Source organism: Oryx dammah, unplaced genomic scaffold (genome assembly GCF_014754425.2).
Source record: "Oryx dammah isolate SB20612 unplaced genomic scaffold, SCBI_Odam_1.1 HiC_scaffold_11077, whole genome shotgun sequence".
NCBI classification, from domain to species: Eukaryota; Metazoa; Chordata; class Mammalia; order Artiodactyla; family Bovidae; genus Oryx; species Oryx dammah.
In genome coordinates this window covers 4,969,634-4,992,552 of record NW_024080471.1, presented here as the reverse complement: position 1 = coordinate 4,992,552, position 22,919 = coordinate 4,969,634, and the positions used below count along the sequence as shown (strand labels likewise).

General features: G+C 38.9%; 1 protein-coding gene across 1 annotated transcript in view; it reads left to right on the top strand.

Moving 5' to 3' along the window:
- Positions 1-22,919, top strand: part of LOC120860476 (ryanodine receptor 2-like) — an 804,098-nt gene that overhangs the window by 741,460 nt on the left and 39,719 nt on the right. Inside the window, exons 91-100 of the mRNA XM_040236295.1 lie at positions 1,410-2,707; positions 3,515-3,582; positions 6,739-6,886; positions 10,304-10,390; positions 11,159-11,377; positions 12,838-12,968; positions 14,259-14,301; positions 16,966-17,099; positions 20,939-20,999; positions 22,574-22,720. Of these exons, the coding sequence (XP_040092229.1) occupies positions 1,410-2,707; positions 3,515-3,582; positions 6,739-6,886; positions 10,304-10,390; positions 11,159-11,377; positions 12,838-12,968; positions 14,259-14,301; positions 16,966-17,099; positions 20,939-20,999; positions 22,574-22,720 (2,336 nt within the window). The remainder of the gene's footprint in view (positions 1-1,409; positions 2,708-3,514; positions 3,583-6,738; positions 6,887-10,303; positions 10,391-11,158; positions 11,378-12,837; positions 12,969-14,258; positions 14,302-16,965; positions 17,100-20,938; positions 21,000-22,573; positions 22,721-22,919) is intronic.

Genomic DNA, 22,919 nt, shown 5'->3' with positions numbered 1-22,919 from the left:
GGTTTGTGAATTGGATAGTATCATTATCACTCTTTGGCAAATAGTGCAGAGAGGCTAAGAAATCTGCCCAGGTTGCTGTGGCAGCAGATGGTGGGATCTGGATTCAAACCCCAACAGCAGGGCTCCTGAGCCATGCCTTGTTTGTTTGTTTGTTTGGCTGTGCTAGGTCTTCATTGCTGTGTGTGAGCTTTCTCTAATTGGGGTGCGTGGGGGCGACTCTCGAGTTGAAGTGCTCAGGCTTCTCCCTGTGGGGGCTTCTCTCATTGCTGAGCATGGGCTCTAGCTGTACCACTTCAGTAGCTGTGACCTATGGGCTTAGCTGCCCCGAGGCGGGCGGGATCTTCCTGGGCCAGGGATCAAACCCGTGTTCCCTTCATTAGCAGGCAGAATCTTAACCACTGGACCGCCAGGAAAGCCCTTGGGCCCATGCTCTTAACTCTGATGTTTACTGCCTCGCAGATGAACTCCAGAAACCCATCATCATGTATCTTTCTTCTCATGCCTGTCTTTATGTTACATAGCACATTCTGTTCAAGGAATGATGACTCTATAATTTAAGGTCATATCTCATTTTCTCAGGCTTATTCATAATATGCCATTTTCTAGCTATAAACATTCTGAACCATGAAGAAATGTAAGGAGGTCTTTTACATTTTACATCAGAAAGAGTATCTAATTTGCCCTCAGTGGTTCCGTTTGAAGTCCTGGCCCTAGCTTTCAATAATCATGTTACAGCGTGCACTTTAATTTAACCTTGCTAAACACAGTTTCCTCAATAGTAAAATCATAATTAATAATAAAAAGTACCTGCCTCACAGGTATTTTCAAGTATGAACATGAAATTAGGTGTAATGTCTGTGAGCAGTGATTTTTCATTCCCAAAGGGCTATGCATACACTCATTTTTATTATTGATATGAGACTGGATTTCTGTTTCAGGCTTTAGGATAATATAAATGTCTGCCTTTTTTCTTTTTTAAAAAAATCCTAAAGCATGTTGCTTCTAGGATCAATTGAAGGGAAAAAATGTCAGCCTTTCATCATATATTGTTTTACATGCATTAGTACAATTACTTTGTAAATATGCTTTTGCATGTGTTCATGTAATCACTTTCTAAAATTAGAGTTTACAAGTAATTATCCATCTTTTTCTTCACACATTAGAAAAGAGCTATCTTTGATTCAGATGTCATATAAGATTTATATTGTTATTTTCTCTATAGACACTTTTTTTAAAAGACATTTTAAGATGTTTACTATTTACCTGCACAAGTTAGCAGAAACTTACACAGTTGGACCAGGGTACAACAACTAAACACACACACTCAACGTACGTTGGCTTCTGTCTGCCATCGACACTGGTTTTATTGGGAATGTTCATTTTGAGCCAATGCAATTCTTTATCCCCAGGCAATGTTGTTAACGGCACCATTGGCAAACAGATGGTTGATATGCTCGTGGAATCTTCCAACAACGTGGAGATGATTCTCAAGTTTTTTGACATGTTCTTAAAGCTCAAGGACTTGACGTCTTCTGATACTTTCAAAGAGTATGACCCCGATGGTAAGGGAGTTATTTCCAAGAGGGACTTTCACAAAGCCATGGAGAGCCATAAGCACTACACGCAGTCCGAGACTGAGTTCCTTCTGTCCTGTGCAGAGACAGATGAAAATGAGACCCTGGACTATGAAGAATTTGTCAAACGGTTCCACGAGCCTGCCAAGGACATTGGCTTCAATGTGGCAGTGCTCCTGACAAACCTCTCCGAACACATGCCCAATGACACCCGGCTGCAGACTTTTCTGGAATTGGCTGAGAGTGTGCTCAATTACTTCCAGCCCTTCCTGGGCCGGATCGAGATCATGGGCAGTGCCAAGCGCATCGAGAGGGTGTATTTTGAAATCAGTGAGTCCAGCCGAACCCAGTGGGAGAAGCCCCAGGTCAAGGAATCCAAAAGGCAATTTATATTTGACGTGGTCAATGAAGGGGGAGAGAAAGAGAAGATGGAGCTCTTCGTGAATTTCTGCGAGGATACCATCTTTGAGATGCAGCTGGCCGCTCAGATATCAGAGTCAGATCTGAATGAGAGGTCAGCGAATAAAGAGGAGAGTGAGAAGGAGAAGCCGGAGGAGCAGGGTCCGAGGATGGGTTTCTTTTCCGTCATGACGGTCAAGTCTGCCCTGTTTGCCCTCAGGTACAATCTCTTGACCCTTATGCGGATGCTCAGCCTGAAAAGCTTGAAGAAGCAGGTGAAGAAGGTGAAGAAGATGACAGTGAAGGACATGATCACAGCCTTCTTTACATCCTACTGGAGTATTTTGATGAGCCTCCTGCACTTTGTAGCCAGCGTTTGCAGAGGCTTCTCTCGCATCATCGGCAGCCTCCTGCTGGGAGGAAGCCTGGTCGAAGGTGCAAAGAAGATCAAAGTGGCGGAGCTCTTGGCCAACATGCCAGACCCCACGCAAGATGAGGTTCGAGGAGACGGGGAGGAGGGGGAGAGGAAAACCCTGGAAGGGGCCCTGCCCTCTGAAGATCTGACCGACTTGAAGGAACTGACAGAGGAGAGTGACCTGCTTTCTGATATCTTTGGCTTGGACCTGAAGCGAGAAGGAGGGCAGTACAAACTGATTCCTCACAATCCCAATGCTGGCCTGAGTGACCTCATGAGCAACCCCGTCCCTATCCCAGAGGTGCAAGAAAAGTTCCAGGTAACTTACCTCCAGTCACAGCAGCTCTCTGCACTTCAGGTGGGCATGATAAGTGAATTTGACATCAGCTGTTTTGCTTGTGCCAGAGTGGTGTTCAGTAGATGACTTGCCTTGCCACAGAGTAATGGTTTTTTAGTAGGCAGAGCCAGCCAGCCTTTTGAAGGTCCTTTACAAATTATTTCATTAAACTATGAAGGTACAAACTCTGGTACTCACTCTCAAGACATTAGGCAGTTGATCAATAATCATTCCATCCACAAGTATTTTATGAGGATTGGCCATGTGTCTAGTCCCCCTGGGTATCATACAGAATTAAAAGAAATGTAAGATGTAATCATTGCTCTCAAGTTGCCTTAAAGAGTTTATTAGAAAGATAAACCACTCATGAAAAAAATTAGAAAATCATTAAGTGGTAAGTAGCATAGGCCGCAGACTGTTGATTATGTGAGAAAATGGAAAACTCAGTATGGCTTGGAGTAGCTGGTTGAGACTGAAGAAGTGGGACGTACGTTGGTTTGGAGGATGAGTAAGATTTGAGTAGGTGAATGAGGGAAAGAAGATGGTTGTGAAATAAGTGGGAAGGAGCTTAGAAAGTTGGTGCTCCCTGCTGGCCTGGCAGGTGAGTGTGGGGAAGGAAAAATGCACGAACCAGCAGAAGGAAGGGCTCACGTGGCAGTTTTATCCCCTCGACTGAGGCAGGAGGGTATCATTTATAGGTTACAATTTGACACAGGGTCACAGAGCTTCCTGAACTCATTCAAAGGTGACATGTTTTCCCGCTTCTCTTTTCCCATGGACTCATCCAAGGAACAGAAGGCAAAAGAAGAAGAAAAGGAAGAAAAAGAAGAAAGCAAATCCGAACCCGAGAAAGCTGAGTATGTGTCATTTCTGTGCCCTTTCCTTTGTGTCACTGTTTTTCACTCATCCTCTCCCTTCGGGGATGCAGTGGGGAGAATCTCAGGTTGCAAGGTGACACCTGTCATCTCAGTGGAAGGCCTCATCCTCAGTGGGTGGGGATCAGTGTAAACACCTACCTGGGCGGGTGGGGGGGGTATTCCTATCTCTTTCTGGTTCCATGAGGATTTTGTTTGTGTGTTTCTCAGCAGAAACGACTTTATAATTCCATGTGATGTTCTCTGCAAGATGACTGTTGTAGTTTTGTTTTTTCCCTTTAATTGAGCATCTATTCTGTCCTTGTAAAGAAGGGAGGGGACAGGCCATCGCATAGACTCTTAGGGAGTGGTGGTTCTCAACACACTGTCCCAGGGCCACCTGCTGAAAAATCACCTGGCTGCTCCTGCTGCTGCGTCGCTTCAGTCGTGTCCGACTCTGTGCGACCCCAGAGACGGCAGCCTGCCAGGCTCCCCCGTCCCTGGGATTCTCCAGGCAAGAACACTGGAGTGGGTTGCCATTGCCTTCTCCAATGCATGAAAGGGAAAAGTGAAAGCGAAGTCGCTCAGTCGTGCCCGACTCTTAGCGACCCCATGGACTGCAGCCCACCTGGCTCCTCCATCCATGGGATTTTCCAGGCGAGAGGACTGGAGTGGGGTGCCATTGCCTTCTCCAACATCAACCACCTGGAAAGTCTGTTAAAGACACAGTTTCCTGGGCCCCCACACAGGTTCTGAGTCAGCAGGGCTGGTGTGGGACCCAGGAAGCTTCATTTTCACCAACAGTCTTGGTGCTATCGAGAGCACAGTTATAAATGCATTACTAAGACAGAAAGAGCTGGATATGAAACAATGAAAATGTGTAATTTCCCATAGAACTGGCTTCCTGTTAACAATGGAAACCTACGTCATTCCCCAAGTTTGCACAGTTTTATATGCATTTTTTTAAAATTGGGGAAAGCAAATTTTTACCTGCATATAGTGCCACTATTCTCACATGGCACTTTATTTTTCTCCTCTGTTCTGTTATTTTCTTTGGCCTGTTTTCATTGTCTGTTTTTTCCCCCTAGATTAGACAAATGTTGGTTTAGAATTGTGTTAATAAAATTAAAATAATATTAAAGTGAATAATTCAGAAATAATTCTTATTTCTAATATTTTCATGGGGAAACAGTTTTATTCAACTTTTTCACATGCATGCTTGACATGACTAGAGTTAACCTTTTGAGTAATTTAACACTTTTGCAGGGAAAATCAAATTTTTAAATTTCCAAGATATTTGAGAAAATTTAGAAGCGTTTTAAGCCCTAACAGCTAGTCATTGTTAAGGACTGAACATTAAAATCAGAATTTAAAAACAAGGTATGTTGAAAAATCACAGCCAAAAGAAGTCATCATTATTATTCTCTTTTCAGTTAAATATTTTATCACTTTGAAAGGAATTTGCAATATATAGACACAAAGATACTTGAAGCCTGTAAAATTTTCAAACATATACAAAAGAGAGAAGGTTATAATGTACACCCATAAACCCATCACCTAGTATTAATAAGGGCTTCCCTGGTAACTCAGCTGGTAAATAATCTGCCTGCAATGTAGGAGACGCTGGTTTAATTGCTGGGTTGCAAAGATCCTCTGGAAAAGAGAATGGCTACCCACTCCAGTATTTTGGCCTGGAGAATTCCATGGGCTATATAATTCCATTGCATCACAAAGCTGAGCGACTTTCACTTTCACTTTAGTTCTAATAATTATTATCATTTTGCTAACCTTGTTTCATGTAGGTTTTCTTCTGCCAACCATCCCCACCACACATACATACACACACACACACACACACATATTTTGGGGCCTTCTGTGGGACAAGTTGTTTTAAAGAGAATACTAGTCACCATATCATTTCACCCGTAAGTACCTTGTATACATTACTAATTGCTAAAGACTGTTTAAAGAACCATATTTATCATTCTACTATTTACACTAAACAAAATTTGCAATTTTTTAAATACTGTCTGCTGCTGCTGCTGCTAAGTCGCTTCAGTCGTGTCCGACTCTGTGCGACCCCATACACGGCAGCCCACCAGGCTCCCCTGTCCCTGGGATTCTCCAGGCAAGAACACTGCAGTGGGTTGCCATTTCCTTCTCCAGTGGGTGAAAGTGAAAAGTGAAAGTGAAGTCGCTCAGTCGTGTCTGACTCTTGGCGACCCAACGGACTGCAGCCCACCAGGCTCCTCCGTCCATGGGATTCTCCAGGCAAGAGGACTGGAGTAATAGCTGCTAAATATTTAAGCTTCAAGCTTCCTTTGTTGTCTCAAAGGTGTATTTTTACCATTCGTTCGTTTGAATTAGGCCTCATATGAGGGTCACTGGTGTCTGTTCTTCACAGTCAGAGCCATTCATTGTCACAGATCTTGCACTGTTGGATCAGTTGTAAAAATGGCCGTGTAAAGGACTATAACAGTGAAACACAGACAAGTGTAACAGAGTTTGACAGTCATTTCAGAGGCAACTCTTAAATGTTAAAAATAATGTTGGAAAAGCCTCATATGAGTTAAGTATGAGTTATATTATGTGGTTTACATATATATGATTACATATGTACATAAATACATCTCCGTGAAGGCTTGGTATTTTGTACCTGGAGAGGTTTAGGTATCAAATTTCAGTGCTCCCAATTCCATTATTGTCTGCAGAATTAACATATTGATATTCTCTATATCTGTCAACAACCAAATGCATATGCCTCTGATTTTAAATCCTAATAGCTAGTCAGTGTTAGAGACTGAATGTTTGAATTGAAAAATAAGGTATGTTGAAAGTCACAACCAAAAGAAAGTTTCCATTATTCCTTTTTCAGTTAACTATTTCATTGTACACTTGGAAAGGAATATGCTGGGTAGAGACACAAAGAAAATTAAAGCCTGTAAGATGTCCTATAGAGCTGAACTTCACAGAATTATCCATATATAGGAGGCTATGATAAGCCAGAAATTCTACCCCTAATTCTAAAAGTAGAAGCGGTATCAGTTATTAAAACTGATACTATGATTTAAATACTTGTATGTTTATATATTTTGGCATAAAACTTGTTCAGTTCTTTGGTGTCTGGATGGTTTATATTTCCCTCATTTGCGTTCATAGAGGAGAAGACGGAGAAAAAGAAGAAAAAACCAAAGAAGACAAGGGTAAACAAAAACTGAGGCAGCTCCACACACACAGATATGGAGAGCCAGAAGTTCCTGAATCAGCATTCTGGAAGAAAATCATAGCCTATCAACAGAAACTTCTAGTAAGATGTTTTAAAATGAATATTGTTTTTGATATATTATAAGACCATAATCATTTGGGTGCAGTAAATATCCACTGACCTTCCCTCGGGTGGTAATCAGGGAACCAAGTCAGCCCTGAATGTATATTGTATTTGCCCATCTTAGTGTTTATATGTTAAAATCAATGTCTTGGTCCATGGCTCCCTATTGTCAAATCCATAATCTCTGCACACATTCATGTGACCTGAGACCACATGATTTAGTGACTGCCAGCATCTTCCCAAAAGGACATTTTAAGGGTAAGTTAATTAACATACCCCAAGGCTCCCTCTTTGCAGGATGCTATGTAAGGGTCTGCAATACGTGATAGCAAAACAAACCTTCTAGGGGACAGGCAATTCATCTTGATGTTTCAGAGTGGGGGTAGTCAATCTTTCTTGAATTGCCCTTTTATTAAAAATCCAGTTATAAAAATATTAATGCAGTGAGCCAACTCTCCAATGATAAGATCTATTCAAAATTATTCTTAAAATGGAAATAAGTAAAAAAGTAAAAGATGAGGGAGAAGATAGTTCTTTATGTAGTATCCTAAACATTTTTCAGAAATGTTCCTTTAGTTAATAAAATATCTGCTTAAATGTGGAAAACAAAGAAGATGTAGTTCTCTATTCCTATTCATACAGGATGGAATTGTTAAAAATTTTGTCTGAAAGACCTTTTATATGAGTATGTATGTATATGTGTATAAATATTATATATTTGTATCATATAAATAGGAAAAGATTGGGAGATGAATGTCTCAAATAAACCTACATGAGGTACTGACCAAAAATGTCAGACCTAGAAATTAAGAACAGCACTCCATAATAAAGCCATTTGAAAGGCAAAATCATATTTAACCTTTGAGGAAAAAAAGACCAAAAACTCATATAGTATAGAACTTCACCTATAAGGAAAATGGATTGTTCTCAGTCATGATATATTCTAACTACTTGTACATAAATGGATATATATGACATATTTAAAATAATTTACAGATATATATTTTATTAATAGTTAGAACTATGCTTTCTTAAACTACATTGTATGTTTCCTGTATTATTTAATACAGAGTAGACAGAATGCAAATGTTTTTGAGGCAACTCGGGATAATCCATGGTTTGGTTTGTTGTCACAGTGGCTATGGCTGCAGGTGTGGTCTGGCTAGGGTGTGAGGTTGTACAGGCGTTGCGATAAACTGTAGCAGCCCCCGTGGGTTCCTGAAGAGTTTGTGTAACCACAGTTGAACAAAGCAAGTAATGGAGGTTTTTTCCCCCATCCTTCTGTCCCAGAGGTGCCTTCTTTCCTGTGTCTCTTTGCACCGTCACTTTCTTTGCTCCCCTGTTTGCATGCACAAGCCTATCATGGCCACACCAGGTACCACAGTGCCTCTCATGACGCCAGTCTTCACGACCTCCCAGCTCAGATAACCAAAGTCACTAACCGAGCCCCTGTAACCCAGTCCCACCTTCTAAGGAGAACCAGTGTGACTGACCCAGTTTGGATGTGGTGGCCAACTTTGGTCCTATAAATGGTGGCAGAACAGTCAGGATCATATGTGGGGAGATGACACCATCCAAGTCGGGTGTGTCCGTGGAGAGGGATAACTGATGAAGTATCATTCTGATTTGGCCTTATAATGCTAAAGCCCCTGATATATCCAGATAGATACTTTCTAGTCATCTCGCGGAGAAGGCAATGGCACCCCACTCCAGTACTCTTGCCTGGAAAATCCCATGGATAGAGGAGCCTGGTAGGCTGCAGCCCATGGTCTCACGAAGAGTCGGACACGACTGAGCAACTTCACTTTCAGTTTTCACTTTCATGCATTGGAGAAGGAAATGGCAACCCATTTCAGTGTTCTTGCCCGGAGAATCCCAGGGACAGGGGAGCCTGGTGGGCTGCTGTCTATGGGGTTGCACAGAGTCAGACACGACTGAAGCAACTTAGCAGCAGCAGCAGCAGCAGCAGCAGCAGTCATCTCACACTTAATATTAAAACAAATTATTGGTATGTCCCAAAATCTTTTCACTTAAACCCACTTCTGCCCCAATAAGTGTTTTGTACTTTTCCCCCATAGCTCAATAAATGACACCAAGCGTTTACTTACTTGCTCAGATCCCAGAATCCATAAGTTTCCATCTCTTGAGTCCTTTCCTCTTTCCTCCCTCAGATAAATCCAAGAATAATTCTCAGCTCTCTCTTTCAAATATATCCAGAATCTTCCCAGTTCTTACCATTTCCACAGTCACCACTGGTTCAAACCACCACCATCAACATCCTCTTTCTGCATCCTGCCGTAACTTTCTAACTGGTCCCCTGCCTTCCATGCCTCCAGTCTACTTTATACACGGTAGCTGGAATCATCTTTCCAAATCATTATCTGATCGCATCAAGCCCTCTTCAGCTCCTTCAAGAGCTTGCCATCTCATTTACAGTAAAATAGTAATTCCAATTATAATAAGATTAATGATTACCTTCCCCTATAGTAACTTATCTAATCCTCATAACAAACTTATGAGACAGATTTTGTTGTTATCCCCACTTGACAAATAAGAAAAGTGATGCTTACAAGAGTGATTAAGCCTCTTGTCCACATCCTGCAGTGAGGAAGTGGTGGGGTCAGGCTTCATACCCAGGCAGTATGGTCCCAGCAATCAGACACTGAACCACTGCACTGTAAGGAGCAACACTTTTTCTTTTTTTAACATTTCTTTTGTGTTTATGGAGATATACCTTACAAGCAACAGTTAAGTCTACAGACTTCAATCGTACAGCTCAGCTGGATAAATGTTTACACACATAACATCTGCGTAGTGACCATTATCCACAGCACAAAGCACAGACTTTTTATCAAAGGCCCACAGAACGGTGTCCCCCTCTCACCTCTCTGACCTCATTCCTTCCCACTCTCTCCTCCTCTCACTGTGGTACCTCCTCACTATCCATCGGACACACCAGCATCACTCAGAATTCAGGACCTTTGCCCTCCAAGCTCTTTCTATGACGTTCCCTTCCCACAGTTGTTCACTTGATTATTGTCCTATGGCATCTAGGCCTCAGCTCAAATGTCACCTAAGAACCTTCCCTGACCACCCATCCAGATAGTACCCCCTTCCCTAAGTCCTTAGTCTGATGGATTTTTCTTCATAGCATTTACCATTCCCTGAAATTAGGCTATTTTTTATCTGTGGGTGTGCTTCTTTATATCTGTCTACTCTGTGATGGTTTAAGTTTTCTTATTCACTATTATGTTGACAGCACCAATCATGGGACTTAATAAATGGTAGGCCCTCAAGAAACAGTTTTTGGTAAATGTATGAATGCTTTATTTCAATTGCCTGCAAATTTCAAATCTCTTGATTCAATGACCTTTTAATATTTTTTTTCACCTTCAGAACTATTTTGCTCGCAACTTCTACAACATGAGAATGTTAGCCTTATTTGTCGCATTTGCGATCAATTTCATCTTGCTCTTTTATAAGGTACGTACGTCTTAGTCTTTTAATAACCAATATGAAACTACAGGTAGACTGAATTGAATGTAATGATTTGACGGATCCACTAGTAAGCACATGAACACCTTTTCTGAAATGTATTTTGATGAAAGAGAAAACCTGAATCTCAGGCACATCACTGACTGTCTAGGACAGCAAGACTAGATTAGCTCCTTCGCACTGAGAAATGCCCCCACTGAAGAATATGTGATTTTAGAGGGTTTGTCGCCAGTACTCATAGCCTGATTTGGCTGGATATGTCCCGTGTATGAATATGTCACATGTATCTTGGTATGGCATACTTGTATTCCACTAAATTCTTTTGATCATTGGGAAGACAGCTTAGCCATCTAATTTTCCCCTACATGCATTTTAACCCTGGTAACTGGTTAGACTAGAGGGAATTTTTAAAATATGGTCATTATTTTCCATTTTTTTTCTATTGAATTTTAGTTGATTTACAATGTTGTCTAAGTTTCAGTTGTATGGCAAAGTGATTCATTTATGTGTGTGTGTGTACACATATATTTTCTTTCTTAGATTCTTTTTCATTATAGGTTATTATAAGATATTGAATATAATTCCCTATGCTGGGTTTTTGAAAAGCTATCTTTTCAGCCTATGCTTTTAGTCTTTTCATCATGCAGTGGCTTCACATCCAGCTATTTGCTGATAAGGCAGAGTTTCCATTGTTTCTTGTTTACCCTAATCTCTTAGAGAAAATGAACTGACTGTTCTCTAAATGGTTTGAATCAGGTCTCCACTTCTTCTGTGGTTGAAGGAAAGGAACTACCCCCTCGCAGTTCAAGTGAAAATGCCAGAGTTAGCAGCTTGGACAGCAGCTCGCCTAGAATCATCGCAGTGCACTACGTGCTGGAGGAGAGCAGTGGCTACATGGAGCCCACACTGCGGATATTAGCCATTCTGCACACAGTCATCTCTTTCTTCTGTATCATTGGATACTACTGCTTGAAAGTAAGATAGTAAGCCACTAAGGGGCTTGTGCATGTTGTTCTGGGGCAGCAGATTCTGAGATGAAAACTGCAGACACATAGTTTATTAGGGACTGTTCCATCAATACCTGAGGGGCAAAGGGAAGAAGCACCATGGGGAAGAGAGAACAGTGGGCCTACAGTACAGACCCAACAGGGCATGTCACAGCCTCTGTTCTGAGGTTGAGACACCCCTTCAGGGTGGTCCTGGGCTGGGGGCATTGGAGCCTGGCCTTTAGAGCTCTGTGTTGACCAGTCACTGACTCCAGGCTGCCCTGGGAAGGGGATGTGGCTGTCACATTGTAGTTTCCCCCCCCCCACCCACAGTAATTATTCACATATGGAAAATTTCACCTATATCTTGAAAGCACAGCAGTGACCAACCCACTATGTACTAGCAATGTTCAGTGTAGTAAAAATTCTAGAAATATATCATATTCGACCTCCAAGTCATTTCAGTTATTCTGCTATTAGGCACATATTTCTCACCATCCTTGGCAGAAATGCTTCACACTTTGTCACACATCACCCAGGAAACAGTGTAGCTTCATTCCTAGACCTTTGAAGGGAGTAGTATAGTTTGGTGAACAGAACTCAAGGTTGTCTCTCCAAGTGCTCAGAGCTTCACACTACCTTTGCAAACCTCTTTTATCTTTTCCTAACATGGCACTGTTATGCTGCAGGGCTTTTGTTTCACTGTTCCCTGCTTCTGATTGGGAAGCTTATACAAGACTTTTGAAAAACTAGGGTCCAGAGTAAATTATTAGAATATAACGTTTTCTTGAGAAACACCTCTACCTCCCTTTCCTTCCCTTGTTTTATGAGAGGGAGGAGGGCGGGGGGGTGTTCTTAGATACTTCCACAGTGTTTGCATCTTGTTTGCATCTGAGTCGTGTGTAATCTCTGTGCATATGCAAAGAGTGTCAGTAAATTCTGGAGACATTTTGGCAAATTGACAAACATTTTTGCTGATGTTGAAATTAAAATTTATTTCAAAATAACATATAAGCATGCTGAGCATGCAGTTATTAAAGAGATTTTTCAAAGCTCTAAAATTTTTTAAAAGTATGCATTTTGGAACATTATAAGTGCTATCTTTTACTGCATCCATATATATATGTATATATTATATGCAAAAGAAAAGAAATTTTATATAATCTTTTTCTCGATATTTAAAATTTATTTCATTAATGCAAATTATCTATGAACCTCTCTGTGTTTAAAAGCATATGCATACATATACGTACACTATCTTCTGTTTTTCTAAAACCTCTAGATGTCTCTTTCTGCCTGAATATAGCTGGTTCATTTTCACTCATTTTTTACTTTCCTGGAAGTAACATGGGAAATATTTCTTTCCAAAAGCTGTTTTGTATAGATAGTGGCCACAAGAGATGCCAGTTAATGTAAACTAATTTTAACATGTTTATTTTTCAAATGTAGGTCCCACTGGTTATTTTTAAGCGAGAAAAGGAAGTAGCTCGAAAATTGGAATTTGATGGGCTTTATATTACAGAACAGCCTTCAGAAGATGATATTAAAGGCCAGTGGGATAGACTCGTAATCAACACACAGTGAGTAAAGAATTAGATGAGACATTTCTGTGCTCAGAAAATTTCAGGACGTAAAATACGTTGCCAGAGTTCCTGCAGATTTGTCAAAAGTTTAGCAGAAGTGAATAATAGTTATATATTCAGCCAAGAAAATCAAATGACTGAGCTCCATCATCCTCTTAATGGATGCCTTCAATTTTTGCCCTCTGTGTTCTGATTTCCTCCATCAAAAATGGCTTTAAGTCCATTTCCACGGCAGTAATGGAACTTAACGTCCATTACTCAGTGTTCAGAGAAGTGTGTACACAACCTGCAATGCAAGGTTATCTCACAGAAAAGCATAGAGGAAGCCAAAATTATTCATTAAGGAAAGGGTTGTAGCATTAGAGGCAAAAATATTGAATTTCACATGTTTAATCTAAGTTGGAAATTTTTAATTGGTATCATCCAGCAGTCTGGTATATACCTAGCTATACCTAGGTATATAGCTATACCTAGGTATATAGGTATACAGACACGACTGAGCGACCAGCCATAGCACATAGCTGTATAAACAGTTACTCTAAATGCCCAGTATTTTGTTTGAAAGTGAAGTCACTCAGTTGTGTCCAACTCTTTGCAACCCCATGGACTATAGCCCACCAGGCTCCTCAGTCCACGGGATTCTCCAGGCAAGAATACTGGAGTGGGCTGCCATTTCCTTCTCCAGGGGATCTTCCCAACCCAGGGATTGAACTCGAGTCTCCCACATTGCAGGCAGACGCTTTAACCTCTGAGCTACCAGGGAAGCCCAATATTTTGTTTAGCAACTCTATTTACTAATACTAAATCCAATCCAGTCTGTCCCCTTGAGTGAATTCTTAAGATGCCAGGATCATGTGATGATAATATGCTCAGTTTCCTTGAGTTTTCTCAAGGTGGGAATGAGTTTTTTTTTTAAACTTCATAAGAGAAACAAGGACAGATTTTTAGATACTTTAATGTTTTAAAGACAATTGACAAAGAAATGTATATATTGACATATTGTACACAAAAATATAACTCCTTATTAATAAACATGTTCATATTTTTATCCATAACAATATTAGTCCATATGTTTTGTGATTTACATGGATATATTAACATTTAAAATAATATTTAATATTCTTATAGAAAATTATGGAATAAGATGGGAAAAATGCATTGTAATTTCTGTGGAAAGAACACATATACATATTATTTTTAATATTTTGTTTATTCCAAACAATATATTGTTATTTATCATTTTTTAAATGATACTATATTTTACTTCTGTGCTTTTATATCTTTTAGGTCATTTCCCAACAACTACTGGGACAAATTTGTTAAAAGAAAGGTAATACTAATTAGAGCACTTTAAATTTTCTATTTTTTCCTAAAGTGCAATTCAGATTTTAATTTGCTGTGGCTCATATGTAGAATGAGATATTGAGGTATGCTTTATCTGTCAATGTCATTTCTAAATGGAAGTAGGATTGAATATGAGTTTCAAAAATTTCATAAGAAATCCATACTCTGCAGCTAAAAATTAAATAAGCATTTCTCATCCACCCATCCTCTGACTCAGGTGATTAAATGTGCTCAGCCTGTACATTAAAAAGAACTGGTAAGAATTTTCTCTGAGATTGGGTAACTGACTGAAGGTTCTTTTCTGATAAGACAGCTAAGTTACCAGGGCTGGGATCCTCCCTTACCATAAAGAAGTAAAGTTGTATAACAACAGATGACTAAATTTTATTTACTGTATATAAACTTCAAAGACCTTTTTATTTTGACAGTTTTTTTCTTCTGATGCACACTGCATCATAGGATGGTAGGAAGAAGACAGTTAAGACTGTCAGCTCTGATTTTGAGAGTCAAGGATTATCTATGCTCTTCCTATCACATATTATTTAATGTAGATCACTTTTTAAAGAAAATATAATAATGCATACACAGTACTTGTATATTATAAAATACAGTAAACATTATTTTGCAGATCCTTCTTATTCCTTGAACCCTCCAGTTGCCAAGCTGAATCAATTCATGCCATGTACCATAATGAGTTGTAGCTACCGTGTATATATATGGTCTGAGGTAGAATGGCCACAAATATCTGCTGAATGAAGTGATCTTTTCCCCCTTTGATTCCACCAGTTTAGTGGGACTCAGAGGGTGTTTGGTGATTAGCAGCTGCAAATTTTTTGTTACCAGTCTGAGGGGAGAAAGAGAGTTTGCCAAGAATTTAAATCAAGTACATCATTTAAAATGAAGCACATTAAAGAAAACAGAACAACACAAAAAACCCTCAAGACTTTCTAGTTGGAAGGAGCAGAATGTGTGCTGATTTTCGTTTTGGTGCAAGTTTTTTGTCTCCTTGTAACCACAAAGTAGTAGCATTGCACTAATGCAGATGAGTCATCCAAATTAGGCCAGAGCTTTGAAAGAATAATTTTTAAGTAATTTAAAATAGATGATTTGAATATTTTATTCATGTTAATTATTTAACAGTATAAAGAAGCAACTTTAAGTTATCTCCAAAGGAAATGATATATCTAGAGTCAAATAAGTAGACAAATTATAATTGCGGCTAAGACTCTTCATGGCGTTCCTGCTCTGGGGTCCAATTTGTCCTCCTGGGTGAGAATATAACCCCTAAAGAACTCCCACTCAGATCAGCCCAGCCCCTTTTCAGTACTGTGAGAATAATACAAAACAAATTGTTCTAATGAACCTAAATAGTATACATTCATAGGATTTTAAACTACCGTTGCTCTTTTATGTTTTATTTCACTTAACCTGTTTGTACACATTCCAAAAATGCTTATTTTAATTTCTGCTAATCCTTTCTTTCTTTCTATTTATATATTTTTCCATCACCTACTCTAATCTTTAACATTCCCCCTCCTTTCTCTCTGGTTCCCAGTGCCTTTGTTTCTCCTACCTCCCTTTTCCTTGCTTTCTTATCCCTCTTTTGCTGCCAGTTTTCTCTATTTCTGGACTTCTTTCATTACTTTTGCTGTCGCCTCCATTTTCACTGATGTGCAGGATCCTCATGGTATATAAACCCTAGGCCAAGAGTTGCTATATAAGAGACAGAGGTGCTGAGCTCACAGGTGATCTGTGAGCCCACGTCTAGGCATTGATTTAAAAACCCAGTACTTAGGCAAAGCCAGGCAAACGTGACAGGGCAGAGGGGCAAGGAAATCAAGGGGGGTTGCTAGGAAGTGATTCTAGCGATGGATAAAACATCTATACTAGAATTAACTGAGGACCTGAGGATGGTGACGAGGTTTCAGGTTCAGGTGGAGACCACAGAGGGAATACCAGCATGTTGTGACCGTCCCAATGGCGTGCTGTGCTCTATGCAGACCGTTGCTGAGTCAGCCTTGCCTGGATGCTTCCTCATGTGCTCTTTTGCCAAGCTGACCAACCCTGGGCATGTTACATTCTCTAAGATACAATTTCTTTGTCTGCAGAGCAGGATGCTAATAAGAGGAAACTTCCATATTGAAAGAGCCCCATGATGGAAAACAAGTCAAAATTCTTAGCATAATTCCCGGCATAAAGTATGAATTTGGTAGATGTTACCTTATTCCATTACCTCCCACCACCCCTTTACCCATTTCCTTCAGCCCATCCTCTTCTATTTGCATGCCTCCCTCTTGCCTTGGAAATCATGTTCTTCAGCTAGGTATTATTTAAAATGCTTTAAGTAGACTTGCCTGGCAGTCCAGTGCTTAGACCCCACATTTCCAGTGCAGGGGGTGCAAGTTCGATCCCTGGTCGAGGAACTAAGACCCCACATGCTGTGCAGCATGCCCTGAATAAATAAATGCTGTTAAATTCACTTAGACCTTAATAGTATGATCATAGAACATGAGCTGTAAGTTAGATTTTTAAGTGAACTTGAAAGTAATACATATATTATGTATTAAAATACTCTGATGTTTGTATGTGCGTACATAGATGAGACTACTTAATGGTGGAGGTCTGTAAAATGCTTTTATTCTTACCCCAGGTTATGGATAAATATGGAGAGTTCTATGGCCGAGACAGAATCAGTGAGTTACTTGGGATGGACAAAGCTGCCTTGGACTTCAGTGATGCCCGGGAAAAGAAGAAGCCAAAGAAAGACAGCTCCCTGTCAGCTGTGTGAGTGTTAATTCTGCTCTATTCAAGATGTAGGTAGAAAGGAGGAAAAATGAATACACTTTTGAATTTGTTAGTGCATTGATTTCTTTTCCTTCAGTGTCAGAAGAACAGAGAGATGAGCGAAACAGTATATATATACAAAATCTGCTTTTGTACTTCTGAGCTCTGGAATCATTAGATTTAATCTATAACTTTTGAACATATCTTTTTTGTTATTTATATAAAGCAAGAAAAAAAGATTTATGTTCTTAATTTGATTTGCCTTTTTACCCCTAAATGCCACTTAAGTCGAAGTCAGAGGTACAAAAACATAATATTTGACTATGTTTTCTTAAAGCTTCCTACTTGAAAAGTTAATTTTCTTATTTTGGAAAAGGGAGTCATGTAAGCCTTTTATTAGAAATGTTCAAAGTTCATATCCTTGTATTATAATTGTTATATTTTATTTAAATAGCAAAGACTTGGTACCATGTTATCATACTATTACTTAGAAAGTTTACATTAAAATGACGTACCCTTATATAGTATTTGCATGGAATGTTGATATAACTAGGAGAATGTAAACTGGTTGACTTCACCAGAGACTGACTTTCACACACACGTGTAGTGTGAGTATATGTATATATACATCTATTTCTATTTTACGAATTTAATCAACTATAATTTGAAAATAAATGTAAAGCCCACATGCTTTTAAAAAGTAATTTCTTATTGTAGTCACAACAATTTTAGAAGAAACAGTGGTTACTGTTCCTTACTTAGGTGCATTTAAGGTGTCAGTCAACTAGGTATGTGATGATTTCTTTGAAAACATAAATATTTAAGGTTCTGTAGAGCAGTGTTAGATTGTCTTAGATAAATATTTTAGTTAGCATTAAAAAAGACACTTTGGCTGACCTATCTTTTTGGTCATGATTTTTTTTTTTCTCTCTGAAGCCTTGGTTAGAACTAGTTGAGTCTAAAAATAATGTGAACCCAGTTGAAAAGTAGTTCAATAAGCAAATATGTAACAGAAATTATGAACTTAAGTTTAAAGTATTATCTGGTATTTTAAGAAAACAAATATGTTTCCTAAAGACCAAATCACTATATATAAGAAGAAACACAGTTGATAACCCTTAGGCATTAAGACCTTTATGTTAGAATATCATGTGAAACAAGGACAGTGGTGAAAAGTATGCTGAGTTTCCCACTAACATTTTCAGATCCCTGATAAGCAAGGTAGAATTAAATAGTTTCACTTAATTATGCATGCTACATGGGCTTCCTTTGTGGCTCAGCTGGTAAAGAATCCACCTGCAATGCAGGAGACCTGGGTTCGATCCCTGGGTTGGGAAGATCCCCTGGAGAAGGGAAAGGCTACCCACTGCAGTATTCTGGCCTAGAGAATTCCATGGACTGTACAGCCCTTTAGGTCACAAATAGTCGGACACGACTGAGGAACTTTCACTGAATTATTCACTTTACATGGTCATATTTGTGACTCTGGAAAATAAGTCTGAAAAAACAGAAAAGTTTAGACTACTGTTTTACTATGAACAGTTGTAAATTAGTGGAATTTTCCACTGTTTTACATAGTAAATATTTGCAGTTTTGACTGCTAGAAAAGTACCAAGAAATTAATGTGGACTTTATTAATACCATTAAATAGGGATAATAAAATTACAGTTTGCTAGTGAATAACACACATTACTAGGAAAAAATTTACATGTAGTGTTCCTTTATTAAAGTGTTTAAAAAGATGGAGTTTTAAAAGATTATCTGGTTTCTATATGAATATTATCTTAATGTGAACATTTGCATACAGGATGATTCATGTTTCTATGTGTGCATGTATTTATCAATCAAATATAGAGGGCTTCTTGGTATGTGCACATTTGGGCTTCCCTGGTGGCTCAGTGGTAAAGAATCCACCTGCTAATGCAGGACACATGGGTCCAATCCCTGGGTCAGGAAGATCCCCTGAAGAAGGAAGTGGCAACCTGCTCTGGAATTCTTGCCTGGGAAATTCCATGGACAGAGGAGCCTGGCAGGCTAGTCCATGAGGTAGTAAAAGAGTTGGAAATGACTTAGCGACTAAACAACAGCAGCGCCAAATGTGCACATTTAAATAGGTGGCCAACTGACCTCCTGGGGTAGAATGGCCTCCAACAGCCAGAGAGCCTGCATACTTCACTATGTGTCTTTATGGAGTGAGAGGGGCGCTTATATCTCAGAGCTCTCGGGCTTCTAGTTTACCTCGGAACCAAGCCCTGTGGCTGGGGAGGCCGTGACTGGTCTAGATCAGCTGTGCTCCATCCCTGAGGGTGGAGTCAGCTCTGCCCAAATAGCATTACTGCCACCATTAGTGAGAAGAGAGTACTGTGTACTACAAAATGCTTTTCATGCAGTTGGTAGCGACTTGCTACCCTAACGAATGATAGGGATAGAAAAGAACTAATCATAAGAACAAAATTTTTAAATCACGAAACTACCATGGGAAATTCAGACATCCTGATAAAACCCTTATTTTATTTTGGATTGCTTTCATGGAATACAATTATGCTCTCATGCAAACTGTCCCAGTGTGTGTGTGTGTGTTTATCTTTTCAAGACAAAGTATTGTTATATTGAAACCTATTGTAAATATGCATGAAACTTTAAAAATGATTATTTAAAATAACAAAACTACAACTCAAAGACAGTTTTATTTCCTTAAAAGTAAAAGATTCTAGGCTAAAGTAAATTAAACCTTAACTCCAAGAGGAAAAATCTCCTATGAAATCAACTTTAGATGATAAACTATTTATCACTACACTTATAACTTAAGATTGGCCTAATTAAAGAAATGATTAAAAAAGTAATTAAAGACTAAAACAAACAAACAAGACTAAAACAGTATCTCTAGAGAAGCCCTTTTGAAAATAGCACTAAAAATTACATATTATTATATCAATTCCAAAAATTATGGGAAGGCTAACAAAATTATAATTTCTCGCCCTATAAACCAATGCAAGTTCTGAAAAAAGAAAGCTAGAAGGTATATTTTAATACATGTCTATTTTATTCTGCAAAGATCAAAAATATTTATGTTGCAATTCATTCATTCAACATTATTCAATATTATATGATACACTGACTGTATCATATAATGTGCTTGGCGATGGGGATTTTAGAGACTAGTGAGAGAGGTGTAAATACATGTACATACATACACACCTACAGCTACAAAACTGGGAAATGATTATAAAGGGAGGTGACTACAAAGTGCTATAGGAACCAAGGGGGAGGGTTATCTTTTTGGATAGAGAAGGATGTGAGAAGGGGCATTTCTGAAATCAAAAGGAAACAAAAACAGAACCAATAAGCCCTTTCACTGGCAAAATCAGTACAGTTATAAAGTAAATGTGGATATTTATGCAGGTTTTTATTAGTTAAACTAAAAATAATTCTGTTGGTATGCAATTACAAATGTATGGCTAAAAGTTAGGGAGGAAAGTCTTGATATACCTATGTTAGTTAATTTGTACAATTTTCAGGAATAATTGTTAGACGTAAAGTGTTTATCTTACAGTTAATGTAGAGAAAAGAAAAGGTCAAAAAAACCTATTTTTAAATAATAGAAGATATAATGATGCTTTGTTTTGTTTTCTAAGATTCCTCTAAAAAAATCACAAAACTCTGGAATACATTGTCCAACGGAGCTCTCAACCTCTTCCCTAGGCACCTGAACTAGAACTAATCTTCTGAGATGGTTGCCAGCCCTACCCCATCCCATGGGGAGTGAATGCCAGCAGGCTCTTGCAAGCCTGTGAGCCTTTGCTTCATGTACATATCTACAAATTCTTTTGTTTTTCCAGACTGAACTCTATTGATGTGAAGTATCAGATGTGGAAACTAGGAGTCGTTTTCACTGACAACGTAAGCTACCTTCAATACCACAAAGTAAAACGCACTCTGATTAGATGAATTTGCTGGGCTTCAGCAGGTGGAAAGATGGCTACTTAAGAAAGTTATTCAAATATCGGTTCATTTAATACTGACCATGTCTGAGAAAAACCCACAGAAATACATGATTCATCAGCCCATCTCTCATTCCATTTCTTTCAATAGCTGAAAGATTAAAATGAAAATATATTTACACAAGAAAATGAAACATGAAAATTCATGTGTTTTTTCATTCAGGTTTTAGTTGAACGATGGCATTCTTCAAAATTTTTACAGATGTTAGAAAATTCTAAATAAGTTGTTTAAAGTTTTTCTTAACATTGATTGCAATCCATTTGTTTCTGCCAAGTTAAGTACATTATTGTGTTCTTTTTCTTGATGGATCTTCCTTTTATCAAGAGCCTATGAGGTAAACCATAGGACCCACATATATGTACAAATATTATGAAAAAAATCACCCATGACTAAAAGCCACCAGCTGTCAAGGCAGAGAATCACATTATAGTACCTCACTGGTTCATTAGCTTGACATTTTTGAATCTTAGAATTTTCAGTTTAAATAACTGTTACTGTCAATTGTTTTTAATGCTACTATTTGCTGCTGGGGAGTTGTGAGAGAGAATCTTGAAACATGGCTGAATACATTGACTACAATTTTTTCTGTAGATCTCAGCTCACCCCCTCATTCTTGCTTCTTAATTTTTTTGCCATCTTCTCACATCCACTCAGAAAGGAACGTAAGAACATCCCCTAAGGCCTTCTGCTGTTCTCTCATCTGTGCTTTCTTCCTTGGACATCTCATTTAATCTCAAAAAATCTCACTCCAATCTTAGCACTGACTTTTATAGTGAACCTTACTTCCATTCTGCTAAAGACCTGTGACACCCCTCTCCTGCGTACTCTTAACCTCTGTCTCCACCCCTGCCTCATCCAGTCATGGCCCAGAATCCTGGGTATCTTAGAGAACCCTCCAAAGAGCTCAAACTCATCTTGAAATCATTTTGTCAACTGCTAGTAAGGTGTCTTTCAGCTAACTTCTCATCTAACAGTGGAAGCAGCTTCCCTGAATAAAAAGAAGGTCGCTCAACTCAGCCACACATGGCAACATATAAAGATATTTTGGGTTGTCATGACTGGGAAGAGGGAATGCTAGTGGCAGCTGGTGAGTAGAGACCAGGAATGCTGCTTGCAAACCATCCTACAGTGCACACGATGACACCAATGACAAAGAATTAACTGGCCCAAACTATCAATAGTGCTGAGGCTGATATAAGCTGCTGTTGAATAGTAAGTCAATTCATTTTTCTCTGTGGGAGGATAAATAAAAACAACCACTCTGGTGTAAAGGAGAGAATGGATGGCATTGAACTCTGCAGAATGAACTAAATAAAAATAAAATATACAAACTCATATAACTAATTGGAATTATATGAATATATAATCAAAAGATAAAGTCAATGGAGCATTTAGAATGAGATCAGAGTAGCTTTTGACAATAATATGTATTCTATTTTCTGACATTCTTTTCTCTCATTTCATCTTAATAGTCCTTCCTCTACCTTGCCTGGTATATGACCATGTCCATTCTTGGACACTACAACAACTTTTTTTTTGCTGCTCATCTTCTGGACATTGCTATGGGATTCAAGACGTTAAGAACCATCTTGTCATCAGTAACTCACAATGGCAAACAGGTAAATGTTTATCTTTTCTTTCCCCTGCAAAAACTGAAAAAATTAACAAATATTCCAACAGAAATAAAACCAAACCTCAAATGACAGTGTACAGTTTTAAAGCTTTTGTGGATAGAGGAGTTGTACTTTTTCTCCTGGAAACCATAAGGATTTGTAGTTTGAGAGTCCCCTAGACCTACATTCAAGTCTTGGTTTGACT